Here is a 27,015-nt window from a genome sequence, read left to right as displayed (position 1 = left end):
AAAGGACCCATTCATATTGGCTTAGAAAAGGGGGTCATTGATATACCAAAAGGCCAAAAATGCTACCCATATTAGCTGCACGTCCCCGTATGGTCATTTGTACTAAGTACCCCCGGGCCCCACAGACACTTTTAAGAGTCAGTCAGGGTAAATGCACTCAGTGGGGGAAATGGGTCATCTTTTGTTTTCAACTAGTTTTCTGAGCAGTCAAGGGATTCGAGACCCTGGCCCCCACTTTTGAAAATCTGCACACACCACTGTTTGTTAATGTCTCTCTTTATTGAATGCTGCCATCCAAAAACCTGCTTTTCCCCTCCCATGACTTGGATATTCCTTGGCATCATGGTTCTCGAACTGGTTTGGGGCATCCAAGAAACTAACAGTAACATGGGAAGATGCATGGCAAATCACCTTCAGCCGTTTGTTACTAATAGAAATTGTTTTTCAACTTTTTACATACTGTGTGTAGCCCTTACAGCTTCGAGTCCTATACAACGAGTTGAAGCCTTTGTTAGCTGTAGATTTTGCTGCCACTTTACCTCCAGAGTTAACAGAGAGAATCTTTTCCTTTCTAACATCTGAAGATCTGTGTCATGTTGCATGCTGTAGTAAGGTGTGGAGAGATAGAGCCAATAATGATATGATATGGTAAGTATTTTATTTTATAATTCCCTAAGTACTCTTTTTAAAATACATGTAGGTGGTAGTACTAAAGCATTAATGTGCAATCTGCTCATAGCTGCAACCTCAATGTTTCTAGAATTTGTACTTTTTGCACAATTGTAATGCCAAATGATATACTTTTAAAAATACCCTATGAAAGGCTAAGCCTGAAATGCTTTTTATAATAAAACTAGGATCCTGGATTTATTTGCCAACCATCAGCGTGATCTCTCTAAACCAGATGATCCTATACGGTACCAGACATCAAGGATACCAAAAACCTCCAGAATTGCTCAAATTAAGCCCATACCCACCCAAATGAATTTTAACATCAATTGTTGCATGAAAACAAATCCAGTTTCTTTTCTCCAGGTTACATTTATGCAAGTTACAGAACTGGCAACACTACGGAACCATCACAGACCTGTCATCAGAACGTCCTTTCAGCCCAAACCAGACTAATCTTGCCACCAGCCTGAGTTCACCCACATTTTCTTTTGACTCAGTAGTCTCTAGCACAGGCCTACAAGAAACATGCAAATGGAAACAAACTTATATGAGAGCACATCATCTAGATAAAAACTGGGAGACAGGTCGTTATCGTGTGGCACCATTACTCAGAGGGCACAAAGAGCAAGTGACTTGTATAGACTGTGATGGTGAGTTACAGATTATGGGCTATTCCAGTTGTAATCCATACACTCCATATGGAAGACATGCCCTTAATCTCCTACACAGGGAGTGTAGATTTCAAATGGATCGAGTCACCCATTCAGGTAACCCCATTTGAAATTCACACTCCCTGTGTGGAAGATTAAGATCATGTTTTCCATACAGAATGCATAGAATTTCAAATGGAATAGGCCTGGGGGACACTCAACTTAAATTTTGGTAGGCGTGTGCGGCGTGGTATGCTGCACTTGGTGACTAAGGTCCCTTCATACTACATCCCATTGCTTTGAGGTGAGGTGCATTGGTGCACTGCATTGTACTTCAAAATACTGCATTGTGGTATCACAATATTAAAAGGTAAATACATTTCAACTTGGAAGTGCGAAAGTTGCATTGAGTTGCGGCAAAAAATAATTTATATATCGACACTGCACCGCAAATTTAAAAAGCAATTGTGGCGTTACGAACGGACCTTAAGAACTGATTTTCGGGCAAAGTAGGGGCTTGATGAGCTGACATTTCAACATTTTTGGGCCAAATTATAGGCTGTGGAGTTTTTAAAAATTTAAAATTTGTACAAATTTCAGCTAAAGAGCTACAAGTACAACTGTCAGAGTTTGAGGCTCAACGAACTGGAGCATGATCCAAATGTGGATTTTAAGGAACTGCTGGAGAGCCTGAATAAGGGACCCTTGATCGCCACACATACCCGTAACACCTTTAAAAAAACTGAATCCTTGATTGTCTACCAGCTGTGTCTGCCATTGGGAATAGGTTGTGCTTGTAACTGACAACTGGAAAATATCTGCCTGTGAAAAATAATGGATGGACAGGGGGACATCTCGATACTGCTTTACAATACATCTTCTAAGAGACTCATTATTGCTCTTGTGTAATACTTTCAGATACCCTGCTAGTGAGCGGTAGTAGTGATACTACAGTAAGGATATGGAATGTATTTACAGGGGAGTGTATTCACAAACTGGAAGAGCATACAGACTCGGTTACATGCCTGAAAATGAAGGTAGGACTGGAATCTTCACCAGTATTAGAAATGATACACATGTGTGGATGTAAAATTATGACAAAAAATACTCTTTCTATTCAAATTATTGCCATTGATTTATTTAGCACTTTCAGCTCACCGTACAGGTCATTTAGTACTTGAGATGTGTATAATGTAGAAAACTCACTTTGGCTGTTGTTTTTCTCAAAACTACAAAACTGCAGAGTATAAATTGAACTCCTGGACAGATTTTTTCATTGTCACAATTTCATAAGCCAGTCTATTTTTCATCATGGCGACATGTAATGCAGCTGTTCACCGGCATATATATGCAGCGTTGAGTTGAGCCAAAGATCCTAAAAAATAAATGGATAGAGTATTCCTTGGAACTTCAAAAGTGCCGCAGCTAAATCTTGAAGCTAACTCTTGTTTATTTTTAGGATCTTTGGTTGAGCGAATGCTCGTGGTATGAAGCTGTGTCCAATGAAATGCCCAAACCGTAGCCAAGTTGTAAAATAGTGCAGCAGTGTTTTTTTTCTATAAATTCCATTCTTGTCATATAATATATCAAGAAGCTGTTTAAAAAGAACCTAAAGATGGAGAGCAACCCTAATATTGAATTATCCAATGTTGCATTTTTCTTTTTACTCACTACAGAAGAACCTCCTTGTGACTGGTTGTGCTGATAGCATTGTCCGGGTATTTGATGCCAAGACAGCAAGATGTAGAAATGCCCTCCACGGACACACATCAGGGGTAGATTGTATATGTTTTGATGGAACAACAATAATCAGCGCAAGCTCTGATCAGTAAGTTTATAAAATCTCCAAAATGGAAATGAAAGCACATTTTTTTATCTATATATTTGAAAAACAAAATATTATTGTTTTATACCGTGTTGTTCTTATATGTTTTCATTGAAAGTTCCTATAAAACATGGTGACATAACTTTCACTTCACCATAATCAGTCTATAATATCGAATTGATTAATTTGACTTAAACAATTCATCAGCGCCATTAAGCGCTCCACAGACTCCGAGTATTGTACGATTTTTCGTCATCAATAAAAAGTCTGAATACTGCTTTAGACATGTTGCAAGATTATCAAGTGACCGGTGATGGACCATACCCACACAAAAGAATAGGCACTTTTTTGATAATTATCATGAAAGTTACTTAAAACTTACCTAGCTAGTTTATTATACAGCAGGGTCTCTGCCTTTTTAATATGTTATGAAAGATGTAATTCAAAACGTATTTACCGACAGCAAAAAAAAATCATCAACAGAAAGTCTCATTATGATTGTTGGAAAAATTCTAACATTTTGGTGACAAAATTGGCCATGCTTACTGCTGTCCCATTCAAAAGTACAGTGTCGATGTCACCTTTCCAGACATCCTGTCTACACGCAGCAATGGATGCTACCAGTGCTAAAATTGTTCAAAACAAAATTAATAAATTAGGTATTATAGATGGTGATAACGGTACCACCACATTTCAAAACTTAATTTTACTGCTAATATGACACATCAGAGTTGTTTTTGTTTCATAATTTTAGTTATACTATGATCAGCTGTAATAGGCTGGACTTTTGGAAAATTGTGTATTGATATAGAATGGCCTACACACTGTTAGGCACAGTACCTATACAAAGTGAGTGTTGTGTATTGCATGACTAAATGCTTTTGTCAATTAGGTAAGTGTAAGTTAGGACTTTAAGCATGCAGTAACAAAAACTAAACAATTCCAGCCTCTTACGAGCTGATCAGAGTGTAGAAGGGCTAACTTATCAGGATTATTTAAGAATAAGGTATAGACTATGTTGATTGTTTTGTTTCTACCTACAGTTCTTTACGTGTGTGGACGTTACCAGAGGGAGTGTGTAGACAAATATTAAGAGGCCATACAGATGATATACAGGTGTGTAGTATATCTGTCTCTGTTTGTTTATGTCTAAATGTTTCTTGTTACAATGACTACTAGACAGCCAACAATAATGGGTATATTTTCTCGGGAAAATTTTCTGGACACCTGACCAAAGTCATTTTGAATTGGAATAGTGCTTTTGGCTTGATAGAAATTCAAATTTGTGCATAGCAAATTTATTGAATCATATATTATGCAATCTTAAATTCTTCACAAAATTATCAAAAGATAATTTCAAAAATATCTACTTAAGGAAAGAAATATTTATCTACGGAAACTCTTACCGTAAAATTAACTTGCAACAAGTAACATATTTGCATCAAATGAGGAATTCTTCCTATTCAAATACATTGGTAGACCACCCGCTGTGCTTGGGTCACATTCCATAATGCTATTATGTATGCTTCCATAGATGTCACATGTCCAGAAAATTTTCCTGAGAATGTTTACCAATTAATGTTGACTGCTAGATAAATGAAACCTATAACAGTATACATCTACATTTATCTCATACTCAAAAATGTTGCCGAAGCAATATCTAATTGAGAAACAGTGCGGTGCATTGAATGAAAAAACACATAAACATAATTATAGACACTAATAACACTAAGCTGAAATATTGGTGATGTTGAGAGTGTTTGGTGAGATCATTACATTGAACTATTGTACAGGGCCATAAAACTGAATTTGTAACTTTTGACTCTGGTTCTCATAACTCTGTATTTCTAAAGGTGGATGGTATTGCCTAGTGTTGTTATTAATCTGATGTTGAACATAGTCTGGTTTGGAAATTGCTAGCGATTCATGTTGTATTTCAAACATAGTCGTAAGCTGGGCTTGTTTTCTTCTTTGTTCCAGTGTAGACCATTGCAGTTTATTCAGAATGTGCAAGTTAAATCCTTCTGGACTATAATAAAAATTTCTAGTTACTGAATTAAATAGCAGTAGAATTCTTTGTGATGCATGAAATTGGTTAATAAATGTAGATCCCTTATTACTCGAGAGATTGGACACGATAATGTACTTGCGCTGAAAGTTGATGCATCCAATGCACTCACCCATGGGCTTTTGCATTGGACGTAGCAACATCTCAGCGCGTTTGCATTATTGAGTCCTAATTTCTCTCTCAACAAGTAATACACATTTATTAGCTTATACTTGATGATTATTTTGTTCTCTGTCTACCCCCAGTTTGTAATCACATTTAATCACTTGGCAGCTAGTGCAGCTTGGGATAACACAGTAAAACTATGGGACACTACCAAAGGTCTATGTCTGCATACACTACAAGGACACACAGAAGGTAGGTAAACTATGGGACACTACCAAAGGTCTATGTCTGCATACACTACAAGGACACACAGAAGGTAGGTAAACTATGGGACACTACCAAAGGTCTATGTCTGCATACACTACAAGGACACACAGAAGGTAGGTAAACTATGGGACACTACCAAAGGTCTATGTCTGCATACACTACAAGGACACACAGAAGGTAGGTACAACTTCTGTATATAAGCACGGTTCAGCTTATAATTGGTGAAAATTGTTTGGCTTTTGCTGCAGCACACATCACAACTTACGCTCATTGTCTCTGTCTAGCAAGTCTGGAACCTGGAGTTACAAGATTTATTACAAAAAAATTATACAGAAGATTTGTATCATATTGTAACGAAATTGGATTTTCGCTCATTCTCTAAAAATTGGTTATTTGAGCTCGTGTGAGGCTTATGGTCTTATATTTGTATTGTTACACGTACCTATCTCTCTTGGACTAGTTATCATGATTTTTATAACCAAATTTTATCAATTTTGATTCGCCCCTCGATTTCGATGTTCTGGTCATGCATTTTTATAAGCTTACTGAATGAAGAGTATTGTATTACTCACCAGTCACTGATTTTGGTCGCCAGATTTTCATGACCCAAATTCTTTTATTGTGCAAATTAATAAAAGTTTATTGTAAAGCACAGGTGGAAATACTATCAAAATTACTTTTATTGAAATCTGAATTGAATTTCAGCTCAAATTAATTGATTTAAAATGATTTGTTTCGTGCATATTTTCGATCTGGGAAAGTTTTGATTTGTTTACTAGTTGCCAGTTCTTTTGTCGATTTTGGGTGTAATTCTCTGAATCTAGTAAAGATTCTGTCAAATTTATGCCCTGGCAACTCGCTTTTTATTCTGGAGATCGACCCGCCTGGGGATGTCTCACGGTCGGATTCTCGCTTGTCTGGGTTTGCGCCGCGTTTGTTTTTCATGTTTTTCAGTCAATCAGAAACCTTTTCGATGAGCGAAGTTCTCGTGAGCAGAATGTGCTGTTTCTTGCTCACGAGAAAAGACGATAAATTGCTCGCGAGCAAAGAAAGTAATTTTTCTGCTCACTCAACTCTCGTTTTGTGCGTGTTTTCGCGATAAATTGCTCGCGAGCAAGGAAAGTAATTTTTCTGCTCACTCAACTCTCGTTTTGTGCGTGTTTTCGCGATAAATTGCTCGCGAGCAAGGAAAGTGATTTTTCTGCTCACTCAACTCTCGTTTTGTGCGTGATTTCGTGATAAATTGCTCACTATAAAAGCGGCTGCTCGCCAAAATTGCTCACTTTTTGGTTTGACGCTGCCAGGGGCAGTCACGCCCCTGGTCAGCTCTGTCACAGCAGATTTGAAATGAGACTCATCGGGCATTGGAAGTGATTGCCACTCACTGCCGTAGCCTCGCTTTCCTTGACATTGGTTCAGTAAACTTCAGCTTCGATGTGGAAGACATTTAATGCAATTTATGGGAACTTTCAGCCAAAAATGATGGTCAAAAGGTAGCAGACGACATGCAGCCATGTCAGCAGTGTAAAGTGGGTTGTCATCTTCGAGCCTTTTTCAAGGCTAGCCTAGCTTTCTCCACTTCAGTAGTTTAATAATTTTTGGTTCCTATGAATGCTTAATTGTCTCCCTCAAAGATAGGCCTATAGAACTGCACCATTTTTTAGCATCTTTACAGTCACAAATCGTCATAAATCGGTAAGCATAGGTGGCCTAGGCTGCTGCCTTGCGACTTTTAGCGCCTGTAGGTGGCCTGGAAAGTTTAAGCTTACTTAGGCTCTTGGGCCTTCTGCTTCTCTTGGACATCTTGGTTCATCGTGACTGTTAAACAATGGTTTAATCATCTTAATTTAATTACGATAGAATATAAAAGGGGAAGTTCCTAGTCTTCAAGAAAGGCTAAGCTTAGCCTTGCATTATGATGTGCATGCATGCCATGCAGATGGTGGCTCTGAATTTAGGTGTTATGGATTAAAGGCACACTCGTCGTTTATGAATTTAAAAAGGAACTTCCTGTTTATTCTATCAATTGTGCAGTTCTATACTTCAGAATCAAGGAAAGTACGTGGAAAATCTGCCAGTGACTTCAAAATTAATTAAATAGGCTGAACTTGAAGCCTATTATTTTCTGATTTATTTATTGATTTTTAATTTTATATCACAAAGAAATTTGACTTCTGATTGGCCTAAATTGCTCAATTGCCAAACTGATAGACAAGCTGGCATCAGTCGAAAGCTCCCGCCATGAGTAATATTTTTAAGAACCAGTGAAATTCGCTCAATAAGAATAGTTCACCATTTTAGATGGCATTTCGTACAGTTTGTCTTTTTTGTCCAGTCGCTCCAGGTTCCGGATGCTCAGTATTCACCCCCGCGGCCCAGCCGCGTTACAAATTTTTGGTGGCAGCGGTGGGATGAACTTTGCTTCTTAGGAGAGTTGACCTTCTTCATCGATGATAGTCCCACGAGTACTGAGAACGTCCGAACAGCCTGGACATGATTTTCGACATTCCATGGTAAGCTTACCTGTGCTGTGGCTTCGCATCTCTATTTACATGTTTAGCCTATGGTGTGTAAATGTATACTGATTCTACGCCGCTTCAGTAAGTTCAGTTTCTACGCTACCCATGCCGTGTCTACGCTACCAATGCTAGCATATATGATATGGTGATGTTTGTGATGTCGGAACTGAGTCTGAAATGCTTCAAAGCCTTTTGAGCATGTGAGTGCCTGTATTCCTTGATGTAATTATGGCTTGAAAATGCAGCTTCAGAATTGAGTAGTACCAAATGACCAGTCTATCATCTTTAATATGCAATGTAATTGCAAGTATTTACAACTGCATAAATGTTCTTCATGTTAACTTTTATCAAAGTTTTTATACTTTTAGTGTTGCCAGATGGCCTACAGTCACAGCCTCATCTTACATTATCTGGTGGTATAGCAATCCTAAGGTTGGTAGACAACCCAACTCCGACAGTAGATAGAAAATACTGTGGATGGTGATCTCAGGCGCTGTAGCAGGGACTACAGGCGCAGCAGCAGAGGCTCAAGGCGCTGTAGCAGGGGCTGCAGGCGCAGTAGCAGGGGCTGCAGACGCTGTAGCAGGGGTTGCAGCAATGGATACAGTAATAGGCGCCACTACCCATTGAACTGGTAGTAGTCGCAAGGCCACGTAGTAACCACCCGGGGTTCCCAGAGAAGGTGCTCGATTAAAGGAGTGAGGAAGAGGGAGATATAGCGCCATGCCTGGAAGATGTATTTTTACATGGGAATTTGTTGGAAAGGACCGGTCCGCATTTGTTGATACCTCCGTTGTAGCCAGGACGAGCAGGGTAAGCTCAGCAGCTAACGGAGATGTGTTTTTTTGATCGCAATGGTTGAGTAAGCGCCATTGTTTTGATCTGGTACTACGCCTTGAGACGACTACTACAAAATGGGTGGAACCTTAGCATGATTGCAGGGAGACAGTGAGAGTGTGTGAGACTCTTATCATTCTACTTAATTTACATAAACTGAGAGAGGTAAGATGTGGCTGTATCAGCTGTGCTGTACTAATTATACAGTGCTGCTGGCTGGAAATTCAGTGAGTGGCTACCAACCAACAACTGTTGTCACCAATTTTGACAATTGGCATCTTTATTAATTTCTTCAAATAGATCTCACCTGGGGTGATGAACAATACCCACCTTTCACATGTATGACTCGTCGACTTGCTACCGTGGGTCCTACAATGTGTTCTGGAATGTTGACATTGATGCTTGCAGTACTGATCACACTGTAAAATTCATTTTCAATATTTCCTACCTACCTTTCAGAGAGAGATGAATTGACAACAATCAACCTTGATGGGCAACTTTATTTGATGGAGAAGAAAAATCTAACATATACCTTCAACTTTACAAAATAACTGCAAAAATGTCATGTTTTATGATATTTTATTGTTCAACCAACTTTATTAATTCTGATGATTTGGTACTACGCATGTACGATACATGTATGATGCTATCAACTTTAAATTACTGTGCTGATGTGAATTAATGGTACCATTGCTTTGTTTGTGTAAACAACCATCTTTACTAGTTGTATCTTTTCAGCAATGGTTCATCAGTCAGCATGTGGTGACGGTGGTTTTTCAGTCTTCGATGGTTCTTATCTTCAACCTGGAGATGGCACGCACCTGGGACATGTTGCAATGAGAAGTTTGACACTGGTATTATTAATTCTACCTTGGGCTCTATGTGGGATGTCATGTGAGTGATGGTCTGAACCTGTTCTGATGAGAGCCCTGTGCTAGCTACCTGGTATGATGGGATGACTGCGCTACCGAGTGTGTATGGTGAAACTTTGATGGTTCTTCCAACAATATCAGTGTTAAATCTTTTCAAAGCAACATATCCCAACTTGAGTCTTGACAGGGCGACTCTCACTGTGATCTGGAACTTGATTCAGCATGATGTCAGATGACAGGCTACCTGTGTGATGGTGTACCAAGGTGATGAACATCTGTGGGACTGTGATAACCTGCAGAAGACTATACGAAGATTCAGTTAATTCAGCATGTAAAATTTGTAAATTCACACATCAAAAATCTTGCAATAATTTTGAACTCAAATTTTAATTGAGAAATAATTTATCTTTGAATTTTAAAAATTGGATTTTTTGGAAAATTTATTTGAATTTTGGTTATTTTGAAAAGCTCAGAAAGTGAAATACTATTATTTCTGATATCAAAATTGTGTGATGAATAGAAACATGTAAAGATTTTATTTCATTCTGGATAGTTGGAAATTTGAAAATTGATTGAAATTTTAAAACTTGAAATTTTGGAAGATAAAAATAACCTTTGTTTACATTTTGATGATTTTGAAACAGATTTCTGAAAATAGTTTTGAATTTGATATGTTTTGAAAACTTTTGATTATATTTCCGGAATAACTTTTTATACTCAACTTCAGTTAAATTTGAAACAAATTTACAAGATTTAAATAAAAATAATAATAATAAAATTTTCTTGAAAAATCAAAACAAAATTAAACCAAATTGTAGAGTGAGATTTTATACTATGTATTTTGTACTCAATGTTGACAGAGATTGTCTTGCAAAGGTGCTCCTGGTGTTAAGTTCTCTTTAATGCTTCTTAAAGCAAGGTGCTGGAGACCTGGTGGATATGTTCACGTGTCACAAGACTAATAATTTTTGGCAATGATGAGTGCACTAAAATGACTAATAGGTATGGCATTGGTTGATCTAACCAGTTCAAATCCTGTGCATTTTTTTTAATGAAATTTTGGCTTTTATTCAAATTTTTGCAAATTTGATTCTCTTTTGAATGTTTTGAATTTCATAATAGTTCACAATTTAGATTGTTCCGTAATTGAGAAATTAAATTAAATTTCGAGGACGAAATTCTTTTCAGAGGTGGGGGTAGTGTAACGAAATTGGATTTTCGCTCATTCTCTAAAAATTGGTTATTTGAGCTCGTGTGAGGCTTATGGTCTTATATTTGTATTGTTACACGTACCTATCTCTCTTGGACTAGTTATCATGATTTTTATAACCAAATTTTATCAATTTTGATTCGTCCTCGATTTCGATGTTCTGGTCATGCATTTTTATAAGCTTACTGAATGAAGAGTATTGTATTACTCACCAGTCACTGATTTTGGTCGCCAGATTTTCATGACCCAAATTCTTTTATTGTGCAAATTAATAAAAGTTTATTGTAAAGCACAGGTGGAAATACTATCAAAATTACTTTTATTGAAATCTGAATTGAATTTCAGCTCAAATTAATTGATTTAAAATGATTTGTTTCGTGCATATTTTCGATCTGGGAAAGTTTTGATTTGTTTACTAGTTGCCAGTTCTTTGTCGATTTTGGGTGTAATTCTCTGAATCTAGTAAAGATTCTGTCAAATTTATGCCCTGGCAACTCGCTTTTTATTCTGGAGATCGACCCGCCTGGGGATGTCTCCACGGTCGGATTCTCGCTTGTCTGGGTTTTGCGCGTTTGTTTTTCATGTTTTTCAGTCAATCAGAAACCTTTTCGATGAGCGAGTTCTCGTGAGCAGAATGTGCTGTTTCTTGCTCACGAGAAAAGACGATAAATTGCTCGCGAGCAAAGAAAGTAATTTTTCTGCTCACTCAACTCTCGTTTTGTGCGTGTTTTCGCGATAAATTGCTCGCGAGCAAGGAAAGTAATTTTTCTGCTCACTCAACTCTCGTTTTGTGCGTGTTTTCGCGATAAATTGCTCGCGAGCAAGGAAAGTGATTTTTCTGCTCACTCAACTCTCGCTTTGTGCGTGATTTCGTGATAAATTGCTCACTATAAAAGCGGCTGCTCGCCAAAATTGCTCACTTTTTGGTTTGACGCTGCCAGGGCAGTCACGCCCTGGTCAGCTCTGTCACAGCAGATTTGAAATGAGACTCATCGGGCATTGGAAGTGATTGCCACTCACTGCCGTAGCCTCGCTTTCCTTGACATTGGTTCAGTAAACTTCAGCTTGATGTGGAAGACATTTAATGCAATTTATGGAACTTTCAGCCAAAAATGATGGTCAAAAGGTAGCAGACGACATGCAGCCATGTCAGCAGTGTAAAGTGGGTTGTCATCTTCGAGCCTTTTTCAAGGCTAGCCTAGCTTTCTCCACTTCGTAGTTTAATAATTTTTGGTTCCCATGAATGCTTAATTGTCTCCCTCAAAGATAGGCCTATAGAACTGCACCATTTTTTAGCATCTTTACAGTCACAAATCGTCATAAATCGGTAAGCATAGGTGGCCTAGGCTGCTGCCCTTGCGCACTTTTAGCGCCTGTAGGTGGCCTGGAAAGTTTAAGCTTACTTAGGCTCTTGGGCCTTCTGCTTCTCTTGGACATCTTGGTTCATCGTGACTGTTAAACAATGGTTTAATCATCTTAATTTAATTACGATAGAATATAAAAGGGGAAGTTCCTAGTCTTCAAGAAAGGCTAAGCTTAGCCTTGCATTATGATGTGCATGCATGCCATGCAGATGGTGGCTCTGAATTTAGGTGTTATGGATTAAAGGCACACTCGTGTTTATGAATTTAAAAAGGAACTTCCTGTTTATTCTATCAATTGTGCAGTTCTATACTTCAGAATCAAGGAAAGTACGTGGAAAATCTGCCAGTGACTTCAAAATTAATTAAATAGGCTGAACTTGAAGCCTATTATTTTCTGATTTATTTATTGATTTTTAATTTTATATCACAAAGAAATTTGACTTCTGATTGGCCTAAATTGCTCAATTGCCAAACTGATAGACAAGCTGGCATCAGTCGAAAGCTCCGCCATTAGTAATATTTTTAAGAACCAGTGAAATTCGCTCAATAAGAATAGTTCACCATTTTAGATGGCATTTCGTACAGTTTGTCTTTTTGTCCAGTCGTTCCAGGTTCCGGATGCTCAGTATTCACCCCCGCGGCCCAGCCGCGTTACAATATACAGTTTCTTATTTGTCTGTTGTGCTTGAGTCTGCTCAATGTGTACACTTGAAGATGAGTTAGCTTGAAAGAAAAATTGAAAAGAAAATAACTTAATAAAATATCTAAGTGTACACAAAATATGGACCAAAATGACACTATTGGCTATTAAAGGAGACTCCACAGTGTATTCCATGTTGTATCATGGACAGGTTCATTCCAAGTTGATTTGGTTATGACTCTGCTATTCATTCAAAAGTAATGGACTATAAAAGCAAAAAAACTGTTGCACAATTGGGTTGAAGTCAAATATCTGAATCTGAATGGTTTATAAACATCGCTAGCATTTCTATGCTCACTGGGATGAAGAAACATGTGACATGATCAAGGGGAAAGAGTCAAATGTTGCTAATTGTTTTGAGATATTGGTAAAAACAGTCTTCAAATTTATATTGTTTTCAACCATTGATAAACTGCTCATAATTCGGTAAGCATATGTCCGATTTTAATGGGGTTTCCATCAAAATGTAGTAGTCGTACTCTGACAGATAATGATGTAAAAAACTTCAAATTGAAAATTGCCGACATGTGACTCATTCCCCTTGATCATGTCACATATCTCACATTTGGATTATTGAAATTTGAGCCCTGTGCAAGGTTTGTAACCCTATCTCACATATTTCTCTTTCCTTCTTGGTATTATCTTGCAGTGGTGTACTGTTGTCAATTTGATAATTCCATTGTCGTTAGCGGCGGTGGTGATGAAACATTAAGAATATGGGATACTGCTACTGGCATGTGCAAGCAGACTTTATATGGTCATAAAGGAGAAGTGGTAAGTTTGAATATAAGAAGTCAGTAATGTTCAAGTGAATTTATTTGAATTGATCCAATTTAGTTGGATCGCCATTAACTTATAGATTTTGCATAGGTAATGCACCCAACTTCATGTATGCCCTATATATCAAAACAAAATGTTATAAGACTTCCCTATTTCCAGATAATCATTTCTATTGATTAATATTTTTTACATTTCATTAAAGACACATTTTTGTTCCTGTGTAAATGCACAAAAGCGTGGATCAGTTAGGCAAAGTACACTTTGCATTGGTAATGCTCACAACTACATGTATGTATGCTCTATATATTATCCACAATGTATTTCAAATGGAAGATATCCAATTGTCTATTCTATTCGAAACTCATATTATCTCTGTGGGAGACTTTAGCTAAATCTTCCACAGGTGTAGTGTGGATTTTAAATGGAATAGCCCATTTGGCCTACTTGCATTGATCTAAAACATTTCCCACAAGAAGGACATTGGCAAGTACTTTGGAAATGTGACCATCCAACAGAGAATCAACGGTCAAGTTATTGAATGAAATATTTATGTGTGTTTATTTCAGTATTGTTTGCAGTATAATAGTGAGATTATAGCTTCTGGAGCATCAGATAGTACAGTCATACTTTGGAATCACAGGGGTAAGTATGCCCCCATCGGGGCACCCAAGTTAAAACTTTAAACTTTGGGAGCTAAGAACTAGTTTTCGAGCAAAATAGGGGCTTGATGAACTGAAACTTTTTGGGTGGTCTTTTGAACTAAAATTGGCCAAACAATAGGCTGTGGAGCTAACAAATTCCTATTTTTTCCAAATTTGAGAGTTAGGCTCAAAGAACTGGAGCAAGATCAAAATGTGGGTCTATTATAAGGAACTGCTGGAGAACCTAAAAAAGGGACCCTTGACCTCTGCACATACCTGTACCACCAGAGTATGGGAAGGATCAAAAATATTTTAGTTCCTGTACTTCATTTGCTAGTATAAAAAAATGTTTTTTCCTGCACGCTTGTTGCTAGTGTGAAAAATATTAATTGAAATCTTGGGTTGACATTCTTTGGGGTTCTTGCATCATCCATCTTTCTGACATGATCTAGCCAGTTGAGTCTTTACAGAGGTGGCACAAACACTTTTTTGATTTCACTTCTTCATATCTGGGATGCGGTCCATTATGGTAATTTTATGATGATTAGCATAAAAAAAATAATTTAAGAAAAATGTTGTATCAACCATAAAGATACTTTTGCAATAACAAGCTACTGTAATACAATCTTGGAACCCCAGAATTTTGAAAGAGTGTGCCAAGTACTTTTTTGCAAGATCATAGATGACCACATGAAGTTGATATGTTTAGGGACAAATAATTGTTTTCTTTTTTTTAAACTATTTAAAAATAGTTTTCATCATAGGAGCTTATATCCTTGTTTCCTTGTAAGACTAGAGTCATTGGTACTGTTAGCAAATTTTAAGGAATTTTTGTTTTTACTCCCCTTTTTCTCAAATGAACAAAACTTGTTTACCATTTTAGTTGCACGTACTGCGATCTCGTTAGCGTATTATCATAGAACGCGCTTCAACAAGCGTCTTCCGTGATGATGCGTTTGTTGCCATCTACCTTGTGATAGACGGCATGCAGAACTAATGAAATTCAGCACTAACAAGTTTAGCCACAGCCACTGACTAAGAATCATTGATATATTTTTTGTATGTTGCAGGTGAATGTTTAAACATAATGCAAGAACACATAGGTGTTGTACGATGCTTGTGTTTACATGGTAATAAACTTATCACTGGAGGGGATAGAAAGAAGATTGTTGTATGGAATGCTAAGGTAAGCTGTCATAAATAATCGAGTTATTTCTCATTCCTGCCTACCTGAGGTTTGCTGGGCAGTGGTGTAGCTGGAGGAGGGAGGGGGAACATATACTGACTGAGGAATGCTGGTCATCATAATGTTTTAGATGTTTAGGCCTTTTTTGACCAATTTCAGAAAATTACCGCCTTGAAATTTGTCTTTCCTGTGCCTCCTGGAAAAATCCTGGCTATGCCACTGTTGCTGGGTTTCAACACATGACAAAATATATTTTTGATAGCTTAGTCCTGTCACTGAAGACCAGATAACCATTTGCCAAATAGTCAGGAGCAATATGTAGCACAGGATGGGAATGAGGTACATAAAGTGACTTTATATCCGCAGACCAGATCAATATGGCATGTATAGTTGCCAGAATGTGACCCATATACCTGAGTTGCTTAGTGTTAAGTGTGCCAGTGCCAAGGGGCATGGGGAAAGCATTCTCTCCTCCCCCATGACCCTCCCAGATTTCACTTCACCCAGAATGCTTCTTTTTGGTCTTGGGTTTATGTGTTATGCTAAGGGTTCTAGCACACCAGTCCTTGGTTTTGAATGAATCATTACATGCTGTGCAAAACTTAAACAGTTCAGTTCATTTATTATCATGCAATTCAAGGCCACAGGCCCACAAGACAATATATTTAGTTCATAATACAAACAAAACATCAATAACATAATTTAATTAAATCGAATCCCTAATTTTCATTGCATAAAAAACATATTTAGATAAGCATTTTCGGTGCTCATTAGTGAAATAAATTTGGCTTCATTTGGTGCATTTATAGACCATGATGGTAACATTTCAGATCTTATATCTACAAAAAACGGACATGACATAATAAAATGATACTCATTTTCAATGCTTGCAGTGTTACAAAGTGAGCAAATACGATCGTAATAATCAATATTTTCCCTTCTACCCATTTCGACCTTCAACATGTGATTTGAACATCTAAGTCTAGAAAGAGACTTACGATAACGATTTCAAGCAAATATTTTTCTGGTGTCAACAATGTTTTAAAATTTCTATATGTTCTTAATACGTTTGTGAAGGTTGTCATTCATCCAGGTTTAATAAATATTGAATTAAACATAAAACTGATCAACTGGACTCACATTTATTTGAGAGGCTACAGTATCGCACCTAATCCAAGGTGCATCTTCAGGCCGTCTGATGATCTGGCGGCAAAAGGTCGTTGACCTGTGACAAGGTGGTGTTGCCAGAGGTCGTGGATCTTGAGTTGAACTTCTTAGGAATGTTCTTGATGACAGAATTAAGAACTAAGGTAACTGCTTGTCTTAATAACGCTAAAGTTCCCAATTCCAACCTTAGTAAACAACAACGGGAAGCTATTAGAACACTCGGTAAAGATGAAGACATCATAATCTTGCCTGCCGACAAGGGCCGTTGCACTGTAGTTTTAGACAAACCTGAATACCATGAGAAAGTATGTAAGCTTTTGAGCGACACCAAAACATATGAACTTCTGAAACGCGATCCCACCAGCGGTTATAGGAAGAAGGTCATTGATAAGTTGCAAGAACTTGAAAGAGCTGAAGTGATAGATCGTCTTCTGTATCATAGATTGTATCCTGGCGAATCGGTGCCTAAGTTTTACGGCCTTCCAAAGATTCACAAAGAACATGCTCCTCTGAGACCAATTGTAAGTAGTGTAGACTCGGTTACTTACAATGTTGCCAAACATGTGGCATATGTAATTGGCCCTTTGGTTGGGAAGTCTGAGCACCACATCATCAATTCACAGGACTTTGTTAATAAGATCCAAGACATACAATTACATGAGGAAGAGACGATAACTTCGTATGATGTGTCGGCATTATTTACATGTGTACCACCCAAGGAAGCGGTAGACGTAAATGACGCGATTGTTTGGAGAAGGATAACACCTGGAAGGATAGAACGGAACTTAGCGTATCGCAAGTGTGCGGATTATTGGAACTGTGTTTGAACACCACCTATTTCATCTATAATGGCAAATTCTATAGACAGCGCCATGGTTGCGCCATGGGTTCACCTGTGTCACCGATCGTGGTTAATTTGTTCATGGAACAGTTTGAACGCACAGCTCTAGATTCGTTTACTGGCACGCCACCATCGCACTGGTTTCGCTACGTCGACGATACCTGGGTGAAGCTAAGGAAAGATCAGCTTACCCCCTTCTTTGAACATATTAATGGTGTGAACGAGCACATCAAGTTCACCCAAGAACCCATCATAGAAGGAAAACTTGCCTTCTTGGACTGTTCGGTCAATGTAGCAAACGACGGTACAATCTCAACATCTGTATATCGCAAATCCACGCATACAGATCAGTACTTACTGTTCGACTCGCACCACCCCTTAGTACACAAGCTGGGAGTGATTAGCACCCTGTTTCACAGAGCGGACACCATCTCTTCTAATGAGACTCTGAAGGAAGAAGAACACGATCATCTGAAATCAGCGTTGGGTGTGTGCGGTTATCGCAAGTGGACTTTCCATAAAGCGCTTTCTGTCAACAAAGCTGCCAAAGAATCCAACACTCGCGACTCGCAGTTTAAGCGGCGATACACCGGCTGAACGAAGAACATCACCATCCCCTACGTGTCTAAACTGTCGGAAAAACTTCGCAGAATTTTTGGAAAACATCAAATCCCTGTGTCGTTCAAACCAACCAACACCTTGAGACAGAATTTGGTTCATCCCAAAGACAAGCCGCCCAAGGACAAGCAAAGCAATTTAGTTTATGCAATACAATGCAAGGACGCTGATTGCCAGGACTTGTACATAGGTGAAACCAAACAGACATTATCCAAACGCATGTACCAGCATAGACGTGCTAGTACTGGTTGCGGGGATTCAGCCATGTTCACGCATTTGGACAGTACACACCACACTTTCAGGCCATGCATTTTAAGGCGCGCGAGTGCGATCGCGCGCATAGAGCCCACCTTAAATCACTTTATCGAGTGCGATTTATAGCGCACCTTGTCACCTGAAGGAGTTTCCAAAGTTGCAGCCTTCAAATTCAGCCTTCAAATTCATCCCCGTAATATTCTTCACATGCATAAAATATGTAACGAAAATAGTACTGATGACCGTGTTCCTATAACGTAATTAAAAAAAGTCACTTGCACTGTCAGGTCGCAGTTCACAAGCAGGTCAACAATGAAAAGGTCAATTTGCGATTCGCTGATAACCGAGTGTTTCCATGCCGTAGGTTTCCAAGTCTAGTGAAAACTGAAGCTCCATTGCGCATGGTACCAACACACATGATTGGCACTTGTTCGCGGCAAATTTTGACGACTTTCTAGTGAATATGAAAGTGGCGATTTCGAACTGATTTTTCGGAAACTACTCTCCAAATATCTAACTAACAGAGTTTAACGGTGAGTTAAATTGTGCACACGGTGAATAAATGTAGTTTTTGTACATAAAATGTTTGGTTAGATAGATGAGATTGGAGGGTGCCTTGCGCAAAAAGTGAGTGAAGTGGCACTTTGTGTAGTACGAATTTGGCGACTTTTGCAATGGGTGAATATAGTAAACATGTTTTACGGGCGTGGTTTGCATAGTAATTGTTGGTTTATGATTATGTACGAAATAATAAATAATTTTATGTACGGTATTTAAGCAGTGTATTTATGTTTTATTTAGGCCCGGGTTTTTTTTTCTTTCCTTTTTTTCCTTTTCTTTCTCCCTTCCCTTTTTTCTCCTTTTCTTTTTTCTTTCCTTTTCTTTCTTTCTCCCTTCCCTGTCTTTCTGTACATTGTAGTCCCACATTCAACACCAATGCTTCTTATCTGAATATCAAGTGCAATAATTCAAATAGCCCACCTAAACTTCTTACCGAGTGCAAATGATAGCACACCTAAAATCCTCACCGAGTGCAATTAACAGCACACCTGTAGCTCGCCTGACTATTTCCAGGAGTGCGATTTGTAGCACACCTGCTGTTTTTTAAAATTCATGCCCTGCACTTTTGACAACCAAGATGTTGTGATTTTAGACAGAGAACGCAGGTGGTTTGAAAGGGCGCCAAAGAAGCAATTTACGCCAAGAAAGAACAACCTTCACTAAACAGGGAGGCGGTCTTCGCCATAACTTGGCGGGGCTTACAATTCTGTCATCAAGAACATTCCTAAGAAGTTCAACTCAAGATCCACGACCTCTGGCAACACCACCTTGTCACAGGTCAACGACCTTTTGCCGCCAGATCATCAGGCGGCCTGAAGATGCACCTTGGATTAGGTGCGATACTGTAGCCTCTCAAATAAATGTGAGTCCAGTTGATCAGTTTTATGTTTAATTCAATATATATGTTCTTAACTTGGGAGTATTACACACATCAGCAAACCATTCTTGGGACGCAATATCACACAATCGTCTTGAAATTGTACACATAAAAATTTCCACACAGCCCACATCTTGTGTTATCCATACATAACCAAATCCAAGACGAAAAATCATGTTTTTAACAAGGGTAGCCCATGTGGTGACATTTTGTTCTTGATCTAAATCATACAACATTTTGTAACATTTTTTCGGAAAACGGTTAGATGATATTTGTAACAATTTTGTCCAATATTTGACACACCTTAAAACAGTATTTATGTGGATCGGGTACCGACCACATTCACCCACAGCAGCAACATTTGCAGTATGAATAGAAACGCCAAGAAATTTTTTACACACTTTCACTTGTATATTTTCAATCGATTTGTATGATTGAATACCCCATATTTCAGATGCATATAATAATATAGGTAAAACACATGAGTCAAGAATGGTACATAAGAGAGAAAACCAGCTTTATATGACACACAGATTAGAGCAGACAATGCCTTTTGGCCTTGTTCAGCTAAACATGTTGTTGCTTTTCTCCATTTATTTCCAGTGGATAAATTAACACCAAGATATTTGTACGACTTTACACATTCAATAACCTTACCATTTAGAAACCATCTTTCATCATGTCTAAGTCTACCTCCTTTTCTATATACCATTACCGTTGTCTTATCGATGTTAACATTCATTTTCCACTGTTTACAAAATTTATTTAAAGCAGTGATGTGACGCTGAAGTTCATTTGGGGAATCAGCAATTAATACAACATCATCAGCATACATTAAAATCTTTACTTCCGTATGATCTGGCGAAAACCTTATCCCTTTACCACCATATTTCATTAACAAATTATATAGACCTGAAATACATAATGAGAAGAGAAGTGGGCTCTCCGTACTACCTTGTCGCAGCCCAATTGGACATTCAAAATACTCAGACAAATGTTCATTTGCCCTAACACATGAAAATACTTTTTTGCACATACACTTTATTATATCAAACATTTTTCCACATACACCAATTTCAGATAGTTTACAAAGTATATTTTCTCTTGGCACCGAGTCAAAAGCACGTGAAAAATCAACAAAAAGACAATAACATTTACCACCCTTATGAATAAGGGTTTTTTGAATAATACCATGAAGAACAAAAATGTTATCAACAGTACTGTAACCTTTGCGGAAACCCGCCATTCAGTAAGATGAGTATTTAGGACGCTGGTAAATACCTTATTGAAAACATTTAAAAGTGTAATACCTCTATAATTATTTGTATTTAATGTATCACCTTTCTTATACCTTGCGTCCAAGCATTTGAAAAATACCCTGTATCAAAAATAGCATTGAATATACGAGTTATACATGTAAGAAACTCATTAACTTGATCAATGGAGTGTTTAAAAAATTCACCAGGGATACCATCAACCCCAGTGGATTTGTTATTCTTTAATCTGTGAATAGCACTCACCACCTCATCTTCATTGCTTTCTTTGTTAAGACCATCGGTGTTACCTGTAAACATGGTAAATGTGTTAGTACCAGGATCACTATTTGCCATCAGATTATGCAACAAATCATCAAAGTCATTTTCACCATTTGTAGTATTACTTTGAAATACATCACTAAAATGATCATACCATTTCCCGATTGAAATAGATTGGGGAAGTTCAGAATTTGTACCTCTTAAATTTTTGACCATTTTCCAGAATTCTTCTTGGTTTTTACACTTTTCAACCAAATCTTTATTAATTTGATCCCGATAAAGTTTTTTCTTGTTTCTACACACAGATTTAAAATGATTTTTACACACATTATATTGTTTTAAGGTTGGTCTGAATCCTGGAATTATGGAAACTTTTCGGGCCTCATAACTTCTAAATTGTTGGTCTAAAGTATATAAAAGTATACATATTTAGAATGGCAAAGACTTGATAAGTTCATCTGTGAGGTCAAATTTGGGCCAAAATGGCACTTTTGGCCCAAAATCCCAAAAATAACGGTTTTGGCCCACTTCTTTTTGTGCACCGTAACAAAAAAATTCTTGAGCCAAAAGTTTTTGAAACTAATTTTAAAAACTAGATCAAAATATCTAGGACCCGTTTTTCATTTTTTGAATTTTGACCAATTTCACCAAAAATATTTGAAATTTGTGCCAAAATCGGGCTTTTTTATGATTTTTTGAAAATCAGCATTTTTTGACCATTTTTGGCTTAAATTTCTCAAAGTTAGTTGAAATTCAAAAAAATGAAAAAACGCGTCCCAGATATTTTAATCTAGTTTTTGAAAATTAGTTTCAAAAAAATTTTGGCCCAAGAATTTTTTGGTTACGGTGCACAAAAAAGAAGTGGGCCAAAAAAACATTATTTTGGGGATTTTGGGCCAAAAGTGCCATTTTGGCCCAAATTTGACCTCTCAGATGAACTTATCAAGTCTTTGCCATTCTAAATATGTATACTTTTATATACTTTAGACCAACAATTTAGAAGTTATGAGGCCCGAAAGTTTCCATAATTCCAGGGTTCAGACCAACCTTAAATCATCCATACCACCAGATTTTCTAAACAGACGCAAAGCGTTCCATTTTGCAGCTTTTGCTCTTACACATTCACCATCAAACCATCTGGGTTGAACATCATGTTTTTTGACAATTGTTTTTCGATACATAGAATCACCTGCTACACATAATATATTACACATAGTTTGAACTGCATTATCAATGTCGGCGTTGGAGGGATCATTTAGTACGATATTATTCAATTCACACTTTACAACTTCAGATGATATGTTATTTTGAAATTGGTCACAATATTCTTTTTTCCACATATAACGTTTACACTTTTCAATTGTCCCATTTTGTAAACGGTTAGTTACAATTTCATTTTGCTGAGAACATTTTAATTTCCAACACAATGGTAAATGATCAGACTCAGTTCTGAGTGTAACATTGAATTCATCAATGCATTCAAATAGACAATATGGTGATAACAAATAATCAACAACACTTTTACCATTTACTCCAATATATGTAAAATTACCTTCAATGTCAGTTTTCTTTCTACCATTCACAATATAGGTACCAATTGACTTACTCAAGGATAATAATTTTCTGCCAAAGTTATTTACATTCTTATCGCACAAGTTCCGAGGTAAACAAAAGTTATCACTGTCATAACATAATGGATCAGATGTACTATTTTCAGCATCAATTATATAGTCAATGTCATTTGAAGTACGTGCGTTAAAATCACCTGCAATAAGAAGTTGAGCATTATTATGAGAATACCGTAATCAGATTAGTTCATCCTCCAAAGCATCAATACTATTTGTGTCAGATATATCATGAATAAAAGAATTTTCAGGACGAATATATACAGTGACAAACATAACATCATGAGGCAGTTGAAAAAACTTTTCTTAAACATGATAGAGATACAATCAGTTATATTGTTTTCAACAATTTTAATACCGGGAATAATAGTGTTTTTGATATAAACGGACACACCACCTGTAAATCTACCTCTTTGTTGTTGTCTCCATCCGGCCTGTGTAAAAGCAGTATATTCAGAAAACATTTTATCACATTTTTGATTTTTAACAGTTCTAGACCATGTTTCACTTAAAACAAATATATCAAAACCTTTGCAAAAGTTCGCAAAATCATTATCTTTGAGTTTAGACTCTGACAAACCATTTATATTCCATACCATAAACGAAATAAAAGTGTTCAAAAATGTTAAATGTTCATTTATCTCATTTTGTTTGCGGTGGGACTGGCCGTATCCCTATTTCCTTTCAATTTCATTTGTTGCATCATTGACAATGTAGGACTTCTTACTGTTATCTTTACCGGTAACTACTAATTTACGATACCGTAAGTCCGATCTTTTGATAGCTGGATCCTTGTCAAGTTGAAGTTCCTTTTTCTTGTCCAATAGGCGTCTTCTTATTTGTCTTGTGCCTGCCGAGTAATCTTCACGGATGTAATAATTGGTGTCTTTCAGCTTATTGGCTGCGCCTAGAACGCGTTGTTTATCTTTAAAGCGCGAGAATTGAACAATTATAGGTACAAAACCCTCTGTCTTGGGGCCATTTGATATTCGATGCACGCGTTCTAATCCTTCACCTATGTTAGTTTTTAAGTTATTTTTGACGAAGTGACACACTTTCAGTTCGGATTCATCCCAGGACTCGTTTGCCTCTCCCTCAATGCCACAAAAGAGAAGATTGTTTCTTTGAGATCTGTCTTCCGATTCATCCAGTCTGGCTTTTACAGTTTTTAGGTCATTTTCCATAGCGCGACATTTTTATTTTGTTTCATTCAGCTCAGCTTCTAGTTCAACTATCTTTTTCACTTGATAAGTATTTGATTTGGTGTTTTTATCAACTTTAACAACAGCGCTCTCAACATTTTCAAGTCTATTTCCAAAATTTTTCAGTTTATCATCAACAGAGTTCTTCCATTCTAGCAAATTGTTAAGCATGGTAATTACCTGGTTAACTTGTCCCTTTGTTGCTGGTTCCTGACTTTCCATATCCATTTGTATAGGCTGATCAGGTCCAGGGTTGCTTTCAACGTCATTTGCCAGTGCCAGCATCCTTGGTATATATGGTTGATATTTGAGCATGTATGTTGAGCATGTAGCTGTCCAGTGAAAAAACTTCCGATGTCGGTATCAAAGGTGTTGTTATTATATGATAGTCCATACAAAGCTTCCATAGTCGGTAGAAATTGATCTGTACAGTACAACAGCCCATTTTTTAGCATACACAACATACGCTATAACGATGACTGCACTGACCAGTCCATAGCAGCTATCGCGAGGTTCATATTTCCCGCCTGGGTCATACATGTACTTCCCCCATGTCCGTACATTTCTGTGTAAATCCTCCTATTCTAGCTCTCCATATAGTCGTAGGAACACCCATGATATCCCAGTTTATTCAGGAAACACTTTAGCACTGCAATATTATTTTACCATAATTTTCAGTCAGGACGCACACAATCGAGTAATAATAGATGAAATTGGTGAGAGCGAGACGCTGACAGTGTTTGTATTATGCCGCCATTTTGTACTTAAACAAGTTTTGAGAAGTTTAGAGACTTTCAGTAAATATTATGTGCAAAATTGCATGATGTATGCTTTACAATGGTATTTATCTCATTTATACACAATATGTTCAATTTTTGAACCAACATGACTAAGAACACAATTTAAACTTTCCTGTATATTGATGAAAATGCTGTTTGATGCTCTTCTTATCTTCTTTTCCATTGCAGAATGGTAATCTTCTAAATGTTGTGCATAGAAATCCTAGTCTACTACATGTCATGTGGGTTAGCGACACCAGGCTAATAACAGCTTCCCCAGAATCTCCAGGCGTCATCACTATACTGAGTTATTGGTAGTCCCTGCCTACTACTATACATGTACATTGTTTCGCCTCAAGTTGGATAGTGATGACATAGGTGCATATTTCGCTGGTCGAAGTATAGAAGCATGCTTGTAAAATTATCAAGGGCAGTTTGTCTGGACGCTTGCAGCACGGGCGTGAAAAAGCATTGAAATCACTACCAAACTTGAGGCAAACTTCGTGGGTTAGGGACACCAGTACCAGATTGATACAGATTGGGCTATTCCAGTTGAAATATGCACCTACATCATACTGAGCTATTTGCAAGTTCCACTTCATGAAATCTGTACAGAGAACTGGAGGAAAGTGAAAATTGTCCAACATAAGTGCAATAGTTAAATATATAATTTGTCATAAAGTTGTGTGAGTATAATATTAAAATGCAGAAAAGATATCTTACACTTCCCACAATGCATTTCTTCAATTTCAATAATCAGTGGATTTGCTATCCAGCACAACATGGGTCAATAGTGAGGAAAGGTATCTCTATGAACAGAGTACATCCAGATCTTACAAATTATGTTTATTTAATGACTATATACTAGAGTCCGAAGTTTTCCGTTTTCCGTAAAAAATCACAGAATCTGAGGTACAACACGGAAAATGACATTTTTGTATGATGTGACAAAAACTGTTAAAAGATAAGAGAAATAAATGTTAAAAACAATCTGTGTGTGTCAATTTTTATGATAAAAATACTGTTTAATAATACAGAATAAAAGTATATTACCAAGGCATGAACCCCCTATATCCCTCCAAACATTGTAACAGTCGGCCTATTATCGGGAGAATATTCCAATCAGAGCATATTGATCGCGATATTGAATACTTTATTGTTAGATTAATATCATTCATAATACGTTTTAACCTTTATTCATAAAAGATGGTTTTAAAAATTTTACAACACAGATTACAACACAGAAAATGGATATTAGAAAACGGTAAGCTTCGGACTCTACTATATACCCATGTTTATGCAGTCTATTCCCAACAAGAAAACATCAAAAATCCACAATTCACAAAGCATATGCATGGGCAGGTATCCCACGTGATGGGATTGCGTCATCATGCAAAGCTACACCCCCGTGGCAACATGTTTGTCATTTCCTAGTCTACCACATGACCAGGGTAAAAGGCTAGCAGCTTTATTAATACATAATACATATACATACATAATACATTTGTGAAGAGCTTTTCCACTGACCACAGCACCAATGTTTATGGTGAATATCACAATCAGGTCTCTTTCTCTGTCATAGCTACCTTATGACATAGATTATGTCGGTATGTAGATTACAAATATCCAAATAACAGCAAGATAAATAAGACTCGGGGTTAACACCGTACTCTGTTTATTTGTTGGCAAAATATTTTGTCAACTTTTAAATAACATTATGCAAGTTTTCAAAAATGTTTTTATAATGTTATTAAAACGTTTTCATACACTCCTAGATAACGAGAACCAATCAGAGCAAGTGTTAGTAATTTACTAGCCATGCATAAATATTGTATAATTGCACATGTGTGTGGTACGCG

At 37.3% G+C, this 27,015-nt stretch overlaps 1 protein-coding gene across 1 annotated transcript in view; it reads left to right on the top strand.

Moving 5' to 3' along the window:
• The window catches only part of LOC140136492 (uncharacterized), a 28,626-nt gene extending 2,949 nt beyond the window's left edge, over positions 1-25,677 (top strand). The window contains exons 3-12 of the mRNA XM_072158207.1: positions 470-648; positions 1,036-1,322; positions 2,241-2,359; positions 2,999-3,150; positions 4,191-4,263; positions 5,461-5,572; positions 13,739-13,863; positions 14,436-14,511; positions 15,581-15,696; positions 25,346-25,677. Of these exons, the coding sequence (XP_072014308.1) occupies positions 470-648; positions 1,036-1,322; positions 2,241-2,359; positions 2,999-3,150; positions 4,191-4,263; positions 5,461-5,572; positions 13,739-13,863; positions 14,436-14,511; positions 15,581-15,696; positions 25,346-25,474 (1,368 nt within the window). The 3' untranslated portion in view covers positions 25,475-25,677. The remainder of the gene's footprint in view (positions 1-469; positions 649-1,035; positions 1,323-2,240; positions 2,360-2,998; positions 3,151-4,190; positions 4,264-5,460; positions 5,573-13,738; positions 13,864-14,435; positions 14,512-15,580; positions 15,697-25,345) is intronic.
• Positions 25,678-27,015: the final 1,338 nt, after the last annotated feature.

Source organism: Amphiura filiformis, chromosome 16 (assembly GCF_039555335.1).
Source record: "Amphiura filiformis chromosome 16, Afil_fr2py, whole genome shotgun sequence".
NCBI classification, from domain to species: domain Eukaryota; kingdom Metazoa; phylum Echinodermata; class Ophiuroidea; order Amphilepidida; family Amphiuridae; genus Amphiura; species Amphiura filiformis.
Note: the sequence above shows the minus strand (reverse complement) of the source record. Positions and strands in the feature narration are given on the sequence as shown.